We start from the raw sequence: 15358 nt of genomic DNA on the forward strand, positions 1-15358 counted from the left end.
TTCCCAAAATCAATTCTGTGTGTGTGTGTGTGTGTGTGTGTGTTAGAGAGACAGACAGACAGAGACACAGACAGACAGACATGCGTGGGCCAGAGCTGATAGTATGTTCCTCTGTCACTTTGCACTCACTATCTTTTTCCATGTTAATTTTTGCTGAACCTTCAGCTCCCAGTTGTGCTATTCCCAGTGCCTGGGGATTTTGAGGATCAAGTTAGGGTAGTGATTTTAGCAGGCATTTCACTGACCGAGCCACCTCAGCCAGCTCTGTGATACTTTAAACTACAGCCTTCCTTCCTACGGCCTAATTAACACTAGTTAATATTAGTTACTTTTAATATTTATTAATATTCTCTCTTTGTCCTATTTAAATCAGGTTTTCGTGATTTCCTCTCTCCTTTTCCTCCACTTTCTCCTCTCTTCCTTTCGTGGTTCCTATTTAGGTTTGGATGCTTACTGACACACTGGAGAAGGAAATTTGTCCAGGAGACTGTCACATGGATCAGAAGAGTTTTGCAACAACTTTGGCCTCTTATTATGTGTCAGGAGCATTACCCACTTTTTACAAACTGGGACATTGACAAAAGTGACTTCTGCATTGGCATGTGTTTCTGTGGGGTAGAATCCTTCCTGGCTAGGGTCAGCCTCTTTTTCTCTGTGCACGTGAGTGTGTGTGTGTGTGCGCGCGTACGCATACACACACACACACACACATGTGACAGCTAGTATGCAGGGGGTGCTCTTGGTATATGCCATATGCATCTGGGGTCCCCTGTGCACACAGAGGCTGGAGGAGACCATCAGGTGCCCTGCTCTCTCACTCTTAGCACTCCTCTCCTGACCCTAGAGAGTTTTGTTTCCCGTGAGCCTTCAGTTCCCCTCCCCAGCTCTCACCCCTGAGAGAGAGTGCTGGAGTTACAGATACATGGCTTAGATTGTTCTTTCTAAATGAGGTACTAGTGATTTGCACTCAGCTTCTCATTGTTACACCATACGGCTTTGACACATCTGTCGATCCTTTCCCCAGAATACAGCGGTGCCCCGTAGCTGCTAGTGTATGCTGAGGTTGTCTTTTCTCCTGCTTCACTTTCTAGCTCTTCTCGATGGAATATCATCTACATCCTCATTTCCTTTTTCCTCGTGGTTTTACCTGACAGAACAATGAAAAAAAAAGTCTTTATCAAGTTATCATTATTTTCTTGTCCCCCCTGTTTTCAGAGTTGAAAAGTGGCTGCTACCTTGTCTTCCATGCCCTGTTCACTCAGAAACTTGTGGCAGTCCTGTGCCTGGTTCTTGATAGAAGCGACTTCTGTTCTTGCGGCTGTGATGCATGAAGGCCTTTTATTATCCTGTCCTAGAACATTTTCTACATTGCAGTCTTTCTAGAACAAGTTCTCTTTCCATTTTATAGCTTCTCGGTCATGATTTCTAGGGTTCTAAGCATTCTGAAAGTTTTACCAAGTGGTTTTAGAAACATAGCCTTCAGCTGCTTCATGATGGAAGCCTTTTGTTGCTCTTAGAAATGCTCACAGTGCTAACTGCTTATTTCACAAAAATTCTTCCTGAGTCAAAAGTGACATAGGTTCTTTTAGAGAAATATTTTATGGAAAGTTAAGTGTTAGATTTTTCTAACATAGTTTTAAACACTTAAAATTTATTAGTAGGGAAGGGATCAAGGAGAAATCTTGTCTGACCAATTTGACTGCTAAATTGTAAGATACTTAAATAAAATTTCTTTGGTTGCAGGTATTTATAACAGCAATGATGTAGCCGTATCCTTTCCAAACGTGGTGTCTGGCTCAGGATCTAGTACTCCTGTCTCTAGCTCTCATATACCTCAGCAGTCATCTGGTCATTTGCAACAGGTGGGAGCTCTCTCCCCCTCAGCTGCGTCATCTGTAACCCCTGCTGCTGCTACAACTCAGGTATGTTATAGCTCAGAGGCAGCCTTAGCTATGCGAGAGATTCTCTCCAGCAACAACAACCAAAAAAGGACAGAAAATGTAGGAAAAAGTTGGAGTCAGTTTAGGGCTTTTGTGGTTTTTTTTTTTTTTTTTTTTTTTTTTAATAAAGACCATATAAAACTGCACAAATAGTATTTGGAAACCTTTTGTTTAAATCATTTTAATTTACATAGGAGAGGATGTAGAAGAATACCTGACTCTAGGCTGGAAGAATGGCTCAGTGCTTTAGAGCATGCACTGTTGTTATGGAGAACCTGAGTCAGGTGGCAGCACCCACATCTGCCGGCTCATTTGCACCTGTAACTCCAGCTCCAACGGTGATTTGATTCTTCTGGCCTCTATGGGCATCATCAGCACTCAGTGTGCACACACCTGCCCATAATACACATAATCAAATAATAATAAAATGAATCCCCAAATGTAAAATGACTCTTCAAATATATTTTTTTAAAAAATGAATGATGTCTTCATACACTGCAAGTTTTTCTTTCTGCCTTCCTCTCCTCCTCTCCTCTCCTCCCCTCCCCTCCCCTCCCCTCCCTCTTCTCTTCTCTTTTCTTTCTTCCAGGAGATAAGTGTTCACAAATAAACATTTGATGACTTTTCTCTCCTTTCTGCCCCAATCTGATATACAGCCTCATTTATAGGATTTTTTATTTTATTTTTCAGTTCTTAAATCCAGTGATTTAATATACCAACCAGCCAGTGCTGTACCACTGATCTGTGTCTTACTCAACCCTTGAGGGTTTATTATTATTATTATTATTATTATTTTAAGGTGGGGTCTCAGCTGAGTTGCCCAGGGTTCTTTGAACTCATTCTTAGGGCTAAGTGGGCCTTGCACTAGTGGCCTGCTTTTTAGACTTCTGAGTAACTGACATTGGTCAGCTCTGCTAGGCCTCGCAATAGGAATGTTGCAAAGACAAGAGACAAATAGGAAAAACCATACTCTTGTATCTTATTTTTATCTTATTTTATGTATATGCGTACACTGTAGCTGTCTTCAGACACATCAGAAGAGGGTATTGGATCTCATTACGGATGGTTGTGAGCCACAATGTGGTTACTAGGATTTGAACTCAGGACCTCTGGATGGCTCAATGTTCTTAACCATTGAGCCATCCTTTCATCCCTCTTGTATCTTATTAATAAGACAAGTAATTAAATGTTTTGGAAAGCCATATAAACAGACAACTCCAATGGCAATAGAGTCCTAAATTACTTACTTACACACACATATACACACACACACACACACACACACACACACACACACTTACTTTGAATTATTTGTGTGAGTGGATGTGTGTATTTGTCTTTAATGTATGTGGTGACAAACCAGTGTGCATGTTTAGGTTAAGAGACAACTTGTGGAGTTGGCTTTTTCATTCTACCTTAAAGATTTTGTGGAGATCAAACTTAAGTTGTTAAGGACAGAAATGCCTGTCAGAGCACTAAAGTACTTTTACCCACTGAGCTATCCTGTGCATCCACCCCCTCGTCTCCTAGTATTTTAAAGCAATAGCCCTGCCCTCAAACTGATTGTCTGTCCATTGGCCAAGTTTCAAGGTTTTGTACGTTTGTGTTAGCACACCCAGCCCACTTAACTCTGTAATTATCTTATTTTCATATTTTCAAAGGCATAATAAGAGATACTTGAAAATTTTAGAAAACTTGCTGTATTTTTTAAATCACTAGTTTGTCTAGCATGCATTTATAAATTGCTGTATGGGTAGAGCCATTGCCTAGCCTGTGTGAAGGCCTAAGTTTGGCCCCCCACACCAGGGGTTTTGTTGTTGTTGGTTTTTTTTGTTTGTTTTTCTTTTTTTTTTTTTCTTTTTCCTTTTCTTTTTCTTTTTAGAAAAGACTAAAGCAGTACAAATTTCAGCACAGTTTCTGGTATATAGGACTTTAGAATATATATGTATTTTCTTGGAATATACTCTTAGAGTAGTATGATGTGTTTATGAATGATGCTGTCCCAGGTATTAGAGTAAGCAGCAGCTGAGTACAGAAAGTCAGTATTGTGCCCGCTGTGCCGTCTTTGCACATGGAAACTGACTGATGGTGAATGGGGCTATCAGTGACTTTACAAGGGTTTTCTTCAGGTTATCTCAGTAGACAAGCAGGATGAGAGAAGCCATGGGGTTGGGTCAGAGAGTGTGAGTCATGTGTGAGTGTGAGTACTGTCTATCCTTGGACCAAGTCTCACTTGAACATTTTCAGGGTGCACTTTCTTTTCTGGTTTTATAAAACTGTTTTAATTATTGTTCTTAGTTCCAGGCTGAATTAAGTAGAGCCTCATTTCTTATTCATCATGTTGGTGTGTTTGGAGCTTATATCAGGGAGAGTGGTGCATGGGAGAAGTGGTAGTGAAGGAAAATGCAGAACAAGAAGGAGAAATTCACAAGTTACAAGTAACCCAGGATTCAGGCCAATTACAGTCTTTATTTTGTTTATCCCTTTTCCATGCTTGAAGAACATGGATCTCATGAACAACATACATACAACCACACAAACACAGTTTGATTCACATGTTACATGCTGCGACATCTGGATCTGTGTTTTTGCCTAGTAGTAAACACATTCTGCCTTGAAGCTGAAGCCTATTTAGTCTGGCTTATCTAGTGCTGCTGTAGCAACCATCAGTTTCCAGGCAACTAAGGTACATTGACCTCTCAGTTGAGCTGAGGCAGATCTACTTCAATTTAGATGCCCGAGACAATATTAATGGTGTTGAATGTGAAATGTTATAAGCAGTCTGTAAGGGAAAAAGATACAAAAATATTTTGATGGAATTGTAAGAACTCAGAAAAATGGTCATTCTGTCCCCTTCTGTCTACTTGGTGGCAGCACTATTTCAGCTTAACCTTTATGTAATTCTTATCTACTTCATGCACAGTCCGTTGGGGGTAGGTAGTTAATTACACATGATTTAAAACAAAACACTGTTAAAAGGTAGATTTAAAATATGATTCTAGATGTCATGTCACAATTATTAAGAACTGTGCAAGAGGGCTGGAGAGATGGCTCAGTGGCTAAGAGCACTGACTACTCTTCCAAAGGCCCCTGAGCTCAATTCCCAGCAACCACATGGTGGCTCACAACCATCTGTAGTGGGATCAGTTGACCTTTTCTGGTGTGTCTGAAAACAGCTAAGCTACAGTATACTCATATATATAAAATGAATCTTTAAAGAAAAAACAGATTGTGCAAGAACATGAAGAACCTTAGCATGTGCAAGGGACACATGGTTCACTTACTAGCAGTACCGGAAAGAAAATGAGATAAAGCACCACCACCCCCTTACCCAGGCCCCAGGCGTTCTCTCTCTCTCTCTCTCTCTCTCTCTCCCTCTCCCTCCCCCTCTTCCCTTCTCCCCTCTCCAGATAGATACTTTAAAATGTGCTTATATAATTAAATGAAACCAGAATTTTAGTGGCTAGGTTGGAGCTACAACAGAAATTTAGGGTTCTTTCTTACTCTTTCTGATCCTCAGTGTAAGTGAAGTCAATAGACTTTATTTTGATGCCTTAGAAATTATCACCCAGGGAAGTGATGAAGAAGGTAAAAGTCTGGTTACTAGACATTAAAGGTGCAATGATAGGTGGTTTGGGCTTGTGATGGTTTGTATATTCTTGGGCCAGGGAGTGGCACCATTTGGAGGTGTGGCCTTGTTGGAATAGGTGTGTCACTGTGGGTATGGGCTTAAGACTCTCACCCCAGTTGCCTGGAAGTCAGTCTTCCACTAGCAGCCTTTGGATGAAGATGTAGAACTCTCAGCTCTGCCTGCACCATGCCTGAATGGATACTGCCATGCTCCTACCTTGATGATAATGGACTTAACCTCTGAACCTGTAAGCCAGCCCCAATTAAATGTTGTTTTTATAAGACTTGCCTTGGTCATGGTGTCTGTTCACAGCAGTAAAACCCTAACTAAGACAGAAGTTGGTACCAGAAGTGGGGTATCGCTGTGATAGGCCTGACCATGATTTTTTTTTTTTTTTTTTTTGAAAGAATGTGGATTTTTGGTCTTTGGATTTGGGACCCAGTGGAATGCTTTAAATGGGGCTTAATGGGTCATCCTAGTAGGAATATGGAAGACTTTGTTGCTGGGAGTAATTTGAACTGTGTTGACCTAGCCCAAGAGATTTCAAAGGAGAAGAATTTCAGTATGTGGCATAAAGACTGTTTTTGTGGTATTTTGGTGAAGAATGTGGCTACTTTTTGCCCTTGTCTAAAAAGTCTTCCTGAGGCTAAGGTGAAGAGACTTGGATTCATTGCATCAATTGCATTGACAAAGGAAGTTTCAAAAAAGCCCAGCAGAGACTTTGTTCTCTGGTTAAGTCTCACAAAGAGACGTTTGAACAAGCATTGCAATCTTAGAAAGGCCAAATATAAAATATATGGTTTGAGTATTAAAGGCATACCAGGAAGTGAAATGGAGCAAAATCCCGTGTTCTAGGAAATAACAGATTAAGGGAGTGGGACCTTGGGGCAAGATCCTATCCAGCTGAATTTAGATCCAGGAATGGTGATACACACCTTTAATCCCATGAGACAGGCATGCTGATCTCTGCATTCAAGGTCAATCTACAGAGCAAGAACCAGGATAGCCAAGCTTAAGCAGTGAAGGACTTAGAAAACATAAAGCTAGTGATAATGTAATAGTACAAGGGGATCGTGCTCTAGTTCCTGCAAGCAGCAGAACTCGGCAGCTTCAGCCATATGACCCTGGCTCTAGAGTTAAGAATGGAAGGAACTACTGGGACAATTGATGCTGGTTAGTTGGAGCTAAGAAATTAGCAGTGATTAAGAAGAGATCAGCATCACTGAGATGAAATCTGGGAAGTGTTTTCTGCGAGCACATAGAAGCTGTGTTCCAGAGATAGCCAAGGTTGGACCTCCCACTGCAGCTGTACTTGGTAATGGGAAAGAGTCACCCAGGTGGTACTGGTTTTGAAAGCATGAAAGGGTTATGAAGAGCAGCTGAGTCTTGACATTGTGAGAGGCTGTGGAAGGACATTGGTGAAGGTGCAGCCTCAGTTGTAGTTGATGGCCCAGGACTGAGGGGGTCATGCAAAGAATCTGAGGCTTGGCACTGTGAAGAGAGCCTATGAGAGGTTATTGGTGAAGCCTAGTTGGAGTGGAACACCCCAGTGTATTGGAGATGTCAGTACCATGGAGTGATCACCAAGAACAGCAGCTGTAGTGGAGTGGATCAACCTGAGCATAGAATGCTACAGAGGACAGAGATGGAGAAGGGATGCCAGCCCTTAGGAGGAGTCCAAAAGATCAAGTGGAATCCCAGACACTGAAACAAGAAGCTGTAACATTGAAATTGCCTTGGAGACTTAAAGATGTTAAATATGGCAGAGCCATGGGATACATGCTGAGGAAAGCTGCTAACAGGGAGTGGAATCAGCCCAGAAGAAAGCAGTTTGTTGCAGTCAACAAAGATGAAAAAGGAGCGGAGATCTGAAGACTGCTTTGACATCAGCCATGGAGAGTTTGGCGTTTGCCCAGCTGATTTCCTGCCTTGCTTTGGGGATTACAGTTAATTAAGTTGGATGAATCTCAGAAGAGACCTTGAACTTTGGACTTTTAACATTGTTGAGACTGCTATAGACCATGAGGACTTTGAAAGTTGGACTAAATACATTTTGCATTATGCTATGTTTAAGTATCCCCCCCCCCCCCCCCCCAAGACTCATGTGTTTGAACAAGTCTTTGGGGACCAGGGAGTGGAATGTGATGGTTTGTATATTCTTGGGCCAGGGAGTGGCACCATTTGGAGGTGTGGCCTTGTTGGAATAGGTGTGTCACTGTGGGTATGGGCTTAAGATCCTCATCCTAGCTGCCTGGAAGTCAGTCTTCCACTAGCCGCCTTTGGGTGAAGATGTAGAACTCTCAGCTCTGCCTGCACCATGCCTGCCTGGATACTGCCATGCTCCTACCTTGATGATAATGGACTTAACCTCTGAACCTGTAAGCCAGCCCCAATTAAATGTTGTTTTTATAGACTTGCCTTGGTCATGGTGTCTGTTCACAGCAGTAAAACCCTAAGACAGGGCTTTTAGTTAGAAGCGGACACTTGTAACATTATGAGCAAGAAGGAAAAATTGTAAAAACTCCTTCATTACCTTCATCGTATTTGATACATTATACTTATTTTTAAAAATAATTTAATAATAATTTTAAAAATAATTTAATAATTTTAAAAATTTGATCATATGTAAAGGACATAAATAAGTTATTTTAGGAATACCATTAACTTTTCAGATTGCCCTTCAAATTTTCTCCCTAAAAGATATGTGGTAACGTGGATTAGACAGTAATTAAGAAACCTATTTAGAATTGGTTATTCTGTCCAATCCTCTGTCTACTCTCTGTCCGAGAGTGTTCAGTAATGGGTTAACTGCAGTTTAATCCTCCTACTGTTTTTTTTTTTTTTTTTTTGAGACTCAGTTGTGACACATTTCAGCATTAGCCTAAACAGTGGTTTGTAATACATTAAGCTTAGGGAACAGTTTGGGGCATTGAGTAATGGAGAGTGATGCTGTTGAAGCTGACAGCCTCATGGGATCAGAGAGTCGTTCGTTCACACTTTGTTTCATCTTACACTCTGGGCATTAAAGCATCACAGTGGTAGCTGACTCAGAAGTGGAGTTTGTGAAGAATATAAAGATAAAACTTGATTCAGTCTCTTCTAGTGTTCATTCAGATTTCCTTCAAAAAACCTCTGGTCAAACATGTATTCTTAATTTTAATATATTATGAAGCATTTTAATTCTTACATTGTATTGATAATCTTGTGTGTTTTTGCTGTTGTGTTTTGTTTCTTTGTTTGTTTTTTGAGAGAGTCCTGCCATAGAGTCCTGAAGTTTAGAACTCTCTGTAGTCCAGGGTGGTCTGCAGTGTTTGAGTATTATCCCTATCTTGCTAGTGCTGAGATTATAGATGCGACTGTATTGCTGTATTGTAATAGAATCTGTGGGTGAAGTTTTACTTACAGCAGAGCATTTAGGCTATCCAGTGTTTTTTTGGAAATTTGCCCCAGTTAGTATCAGTATGTAATTGACAATGTATCTTATCCAAGTTCATGGGAAACCAGAAATCACAGGCGTGGCAGCAAATTGTTGTCCCGCCTCAGTCTTCTGGTTAGCCTAAGACATAGCTTTTACTCCTGTGTATAGCAAAAGGACTTTACAGGAAGCCTAGGATCTGTTTAGTCAGCATTTGCCAGAGCTCATTACAAACATGCCTGTGCTCATGGCCTGAGCCTCAAAATAGAAAAGACAGGCTTTTAATATGGCGATTAAACCACAAGTAGAATTTTGATCTTTAAGATTTTTTAAAAAATGGTAGCCTAGTCTGCTTAGGAAATACTGAGTTTTATTTATTTATCTTGAATTTGAATACTGCCTGAGGTACTTGCTTGTGTATTTTATGGCTGTTTGATATATTAAGTTCATGAAGCATATTGTTTTTTAAATCTTAGGCAGTTGTTTAAAAGTAATTTAAGATTTACTTCAATAATTGATCAGTTTATTTTTAGTTTGTTAGTCCTTGGAACCAATTATAAAATAATTACCCTTCATCTTTAGCTTTTTTCCCTTGAATATTAGGCTTTCTCACATTTATATTGATAGACCAACTGTAAGAGCAGGCACAGTGTGACGGATGTGTTGTGATCCAGTGCCCATGGGTCATGCTGCTTTCTTTTGCTGTTGACAATAAGGATAATTTTGGATAATAACAGGCTGGCCTTGGACGCTCCGCTCCGCTGCTCCTGATTCCGGTTCTTTACCTTAAAATGACACATCTTAGCTGACTTCGACATGGGACACTTTGCACATGGGACATCAATGCACATAGCAAAAGTGCCTTCCTATCCAGCAAACTTAGTAATTACACTTTCTCTTTTGAAAATTTATTTTCCTGTGTGAGGTGAGATCTTCCTGTGTAGCCTCAAACTTGTAATTCTCCTGCCTCAGTTTCCTAAATACATAAAATTTTTTAAAAATCAGACTTTCCTACTTTAGAATATGCCATTAGGCATGTCAGTCATTGTACTGCACTGCCTTTTGTTTTGATGTTTATATAGTGGGCTTACTAGCTGAAGGTGAAAGAAAATGCCACCGTCTAAATTTGAAGCTATCAAGAAGAAATATGAAACCTTTGGCACAGCAGCAGGGGCCCCTCCTTTCAAAAATTTTTTCTAATAAGAGTTGGATCTTCCTGGGCAGTGGCTGGACACATCTGTAATCCTTGCACTTAGGAGGCAGAAGCAGCCTTACTGGTCTACAGAGTGAGTTTCAGGACAGCCAAAGAGAAACCCTATCTTAAATAACAAAAACAATAAAAGAGTTGGATTTCTTAAGAAACTTGGAAGTGAAAAGGTATTCCGGCTTGTAAATTATAGAACAGGAATGTAACTCAGGCCGTCAGGCTTGGTGGCCTCACCCTTACCCACTGAGCTCTCTCACAGTCTGAGTGTCATATGTTTTAGTTTATTGTGTTTTCAGTGTCCATGTTATTAAATTCATAGTTTAGTATCCAGTGTTGATCTTTAGGTTGAATTTCACTTATCTTTCACCGTGGACTAAGTGATGAGTGTGTGTGTGTGTGTGTGTGTGTGTTGCACATGTCGGTATCAAAAGGATCACCTGTAAAAGTCAGTTTTCTCTACTGAGTGGATCCCAGGATTAGAACTCAAGTCATGAAGTTTGGTTGCAAGGGTCATTATCCATCCAGGTATTTTGTCTGCTCAATTATTAAACAAGACTTCATAGCATAAACTTACTGACTCTACCGTATATCCTTAAGAAGAGAAAAAATAGTGAAGTTGTTTAAATTGATTTACATATTAAATATGAACTAAAAATACTTTGGAACAATGGAGAAAGTCAGGGTTCTGGATCTTGGAAACCGCTAATACGGATTATAAACTTACAGTCTTAGTGTGTACTGAATAAATTATCTAAATGCCATACTATACTCTTGCTCGAGATAGGAGAAATAATTTATGCCCTAGACTTGTGCTTTGTCATAACTGACATCATCAATCTCCTCGGAGCTGTTACCCATGTCACCAGGTCCTGTGTTTCTTCTGCTGACATATTGCTTCTTTGTATTAAAAATACTGCCATCCTTGGAAGTTGTTTTCAAGAGTGTTATTCTAACATAATTATGCTTTGATTTTAATTATGTGAAAGTTAATTTATGATTCTGTTTATTCTGAAAATAGTTTCAGAGTAGTAAAAGGTTTCTTTTAGCTACAGTATTTTGTGTACAGGAGACTTGTTTCCAAAATGGCACATCTTAAGGTTATGATATTCCTGGAAAGTGGGAACGTATACATATCAAAGAAGACATTTTTATTACCTTGGATTACACAACCCTTTGGCCAGCCTTCTTAACTTCATCTGTTTAAGGGTTCAGTTTTGCTTGTTTGGCACAGGTCCCAGTCAGAGGCCTTCAGACCTGTGGTTAGCAACATGAATGAATGGCAGTCAGAGGAGGAGCTCTTCAGTTAGTAGAACTGGCTTCCTGCCATATGGGGTCAGGGCAAAGCTGTGATTGGTTGGGCTTTGCATTGTATGGAAAATATATTTGTGATGCCTGTTTTCTTTCTTTTAAGATGCAAACAAAACAAAATGGCACAAGCAACAGGCTTCTAAGTCTATCAGAATAGGAAGTAACTAAACAGTGTGCAGGTTTTTCTGATGACCGTGTTAATCATTGGCAAACATGGCTTTGAACAGTCAAAATACTCGAAGTAGAAGTTAAACCCTTGACATTCTCAGCCTACTTGTGATGTTAAAGAGACACAGCATTTCTTAAACTTACCTGTGGTCTACCAGCCTGATTTTCTAAATGGTTTAGTGAGATTAAAGAACTAGTTCTAAGTTCACATGGTTTCTGTACTAGGTTTAGTGTAAGTAGATTCACAGAATGAACCACTCCTTAAAAACACTGTAGTTTTCAAAATTTGATGTTAGATGTTTCAAACAAAGCATTTACTTTGCAGGTCAGCATTTGTGCTTGACTTCTGAGATGAGGGAGAACGCAGCTGAGACCTTAGGAGGAAAACCATTAAGGCATTTGCAGTCTAATCACTAACTTTGTGCTTGTTTTCATTTAGGCAAATACCGTTTCTGGATCTTCTCTCAGTCAGGCACCAGCCCATATGTATGGCAGTAGATTAAATCAGAATCCATCCATGGCAGTTCTCATAGCTCAGTCTGAAAGCAGCCAAACAGGTAAAGACCCTCCCTGGTGTAAATTCTCTGTACTAGGTCATTTTTATAAAGTGAAAGGCAGGCCAGGCAGGCAGGGAGGGAGGCAGGCAGGCCGGCTGGCCAACCATCTAGGGATGTGATTTTGGTTTTATTTTTATGTTTTTTTTTTTTTTTAAATGAAAGAATTCCATTTGAAGTATGTAAATGTTACGGTGTAATTTAATCTGAGCCATCAGCAGGCAGGAGTGGCACAGAGTCTTTTCTGACAGATTTGTTCAGTCCTCAGCCCTATGCAATGAAAGCAACATAGCATTGGGTTTTACCATGAATGGTCCAAACCTTTATTTGCATAATTCATGAAATTGAATCACCCAAACTTGGTTTAAAAACATCCTTGGTAGAAGATTTGTGCAGTGTTAGTAACCCTGTGTTTTATGGACCAGTTCACACGTGTTGCATTTGCCTCTGGGGCTGTTCTAATGATATGTTCCTTTGTGTCTGTCTCGTGCCATCCTTACAGATTTGTTGACATGTCCACACAGTCGTGGCTGGTCCTTAACTTTCAAGGGTCGGTGGTTACCAGGCTTAGAGTAAGGGGAGTCAAACCCTGAGACAGGCCAGATAGACTGGAAAGGGCTGTGCAGGTGGGATGCAAGCTGCTTAAGACATGAAGATAGATCTCTTAGTATTTCAGCAGTATATTTATCAAGATGGACATTTCTCATTTAATGCAGATATTTAGATTTTTAATTGTTTTCACCAATTTGGAATTATTTTACATAATTATTGGTGTGATGAGTTTCTTAACAACTTTAGTCTTGGTGTACCAATGTATTTTGTGACTTTTGTTGGGATGCTAAGTGTTAAAAAATATAAAGCATAAGGATTCACTGTGATAAGCGTACAGATTAGTTGTCTACAGCTGCAATTCATTACTTTAACCATAGAAATTAAAAGTGGCTGAGGGGAGAGCACTGCAAATTCAAACCATGTTTCTGTGCTCTAAACTTGAAAGGAATAAAGGAACAGAACATGGTCCATGGCCGTCCACACCCACAGAGACATGCACGGACTGTGTTGTACATGCCACAGTTGAACAGCTGTCAACTAGCAGCGTGACAGGGCTTCCTCAGAACTGGAAATGTTCTATACAGGCTTGGTTTTAGGAAGACTCAGCAGTAGCTTAAAACTTGGTATTTCTAGGAAGAGAGTCCTGTTATCAACTCTGGAATCTTTATGCCGCAGATCAAGATCTTGGAGACAATGCCCGTAGCCTGGGTGGCCGAGGAAGCTCGCCCCGAGGAAGCCTCTCTCCGAGGTAAGGATTGTTATTATTGGGAACCATTGGAAAGGAACACCTTGAGATTTGGAGACTTGGTTACCTTGAGTAGGAAAGTGCATATTTGTTGAGCTTTTATAGCATTTATAACATTCTGTAGATAAGCCTGTCTAGACGAGAAAATTGATTCTAAATTAATTGAAATGTTAATTTTAAACACATTGTTAGATTTCTAAGCTAAAAGGAATACATTTTCATGTTTCTAATCAGTTTGAACTAGTTATCATTTATATATTTAGCTTGTGGGATGATTAATGCATTGACTTGGTGATTATTTTTGCTTATAAAATACTGATGCCTTAAGATATAAACCAAGACTGTCACTCTTGAGGTTCAGCTGTGGCTAGGTCTCTCTCTCATTGCTGCTTCACAAATGAAGCCTCCCTAAAATCCCTCCAGTTCCTTTTAGGTTTTGTTGGAAGCAGAGTATATCAACTGTATTGTGTGTGTTTTTAGGTCTTATATCATATGCCAGGAGCATCCACTACTGTGTAAGTTATCAGAGTGGGTTATGGGTCTGTTGTCAGTGAGGGGAACAGTGCTGTAGAACACATGTCAGTTCAGAATAAGGCACAGAATTTAGTGATGGCTGTCTTTTTATTCCATTTCCAACTTTGGCATCCTTCTCTAGTTAGTTTTCTCCAGGTGTCATCTTCTGACAAAAAGAACAGTGGAGTTGCTCACTTGGTTAAGGGGCACATTTCATTTCATATCATTTCATTTCATTTTTTTAAAGGCTGAGTTTCTCTGTGTAGTGCTGGCTGTCCTGATGTTTGCTCTGTAGATGAAGCTGTCCTCAAACTCAAAAGATTTCCCCCTCTCTAGTGCTGGGATTAAAAAGTGAGGCAACCCAAACACAAAAGAACACACATCAAATGCACTCACTGATAAGTGGATATTAACCCAGAAACTTAGACTACCCAAGATATGTGAAACTCAAGAAGAAGGAAGACCAAAGTGTGGATACTTCGCTCCTTAGAATGGGGAAAAAAAATAACCCATGGAAGAGTTACAAAGACAAAGTTCGGAGCTAAGACGGAGGGAAGGTCCATCCAGAGAATGCCCCACCCTGGGATTCATCCCATATACAACTACCAAACCCAGACACTATTGCATATGCCCAAAAGATTTTGCTGACAGGACCCTGACATAGCTCTCTCTTGTGAGACTATGCCAATGCCTGGCAAATACAAAAGTGGATGCTCACAGTCATTTATTGGATGGAACACAGGGCCCCCAATGAAGGAGCTAGAGAAAATACCCAAGGAGCTAAAGGGATCTGCAACCCTATAGGAGGAACAATGATATGAACTAACCAGTACCCCCACAGAACTGTGTCTGTAGTTGCATATGTAGCAGAGGATGGCCTAGTCAGTCATCAGTGGGAGGAGAGGCCCTTGGTCCTGTGAAGGTTCTATGCCCTAGTATAGGGGAATGCCAGGGCCAGGAAGCAGGAGTGGGTGAATTGGGGAGCAGGGCAGGGGGAAGGAGAGTATAGGGGGCTTTGGGGATAGCATTTGAAATATAAATGAAGAAAATATCTAATTTAAAAAATTAGATTTAAAAAAAGTGTGAACCACCACTACCCAGTGAGCACATTTTTTTTTTTATTGGATGTTTTATTTATTTATATTTCAAGTAACCCCTTTCCCAGTTTCCTCTCTGCAGCCCCCTTATTCCATCCTCCCTTACCCTGCTTCTATGAGGGATCCTCCACCCACCCACCTACTCACTCCTGCCTCACCACCCTAGCATTCATTCCCCTACATTGGGGCATCAAGCCTTCACAGGACCAAGAGCATCCCACCCATTGA

General features: G+C 40.4%; 1 protein-coding gene and 1 long non-coding RNA gene across 51 annotated transcripts in view; one reads left to right on the forward strand and one right to left on the reverse strand.

Moving 5' to 3' along the window:
• Mllt10 (myeloid/lymphoid or mixed-lineage leukemia; translocated to, 10) overlaps positions 1 to 15358 on the forward strand; it is a 157231-nt gene that overhangs the window by 129315 nt on the left and 12558 nt on the right. For all 50 annotated transcript variants that reach the window (NR_045539.1, NR_045538.1, XM_030248197.1 and 47 more), the window contains 3 exons: positions 1744 to 1922; positions 12109 to 12226; positions 13451 to 13523. Coding sequence is in view for 48 of the 50 variants with exons in the window: in XM_030248197.1 (XP_030104057.1) it covers positions 1744 to 1922; positions 12109 to 12226; positions 13451 to 13523 (370 nt within the window). In the remaining 2 variants the exon portion in view is untranslated. The remainder of the gene's footprint in view (positions 1 to 1743; positions 1923 to 12108; positions 12227 to 13450; positions 13524 to 15358) is intronic.
• Gm39761 lies at positions 4390 to 12112 on the reverse strand. Its single transcript, XR_865986.3, has 2 exons — positions 11349 to 12112; positions 4390 to 4722 (listed from the first exon to the last, which is right to left on the reverse strand). It is a non-coding gene; the product is annotated as a predicted gene, 39761 (long non-coding RNA).

This window comes from Mus musculus, chromosome 2 (genome assembly GCF_000001635.26).
Source record: "Mus musculus strain C57BL/6J chromosome 2, GRCm38.p6 C57BL/6J".
Taxonomy (NCBI): domain Eukaryota; kingdom Metazoa; phylum Chordata; class Mammalia; order Rodentia; family Muridae; genus Mus; species Mus musculus.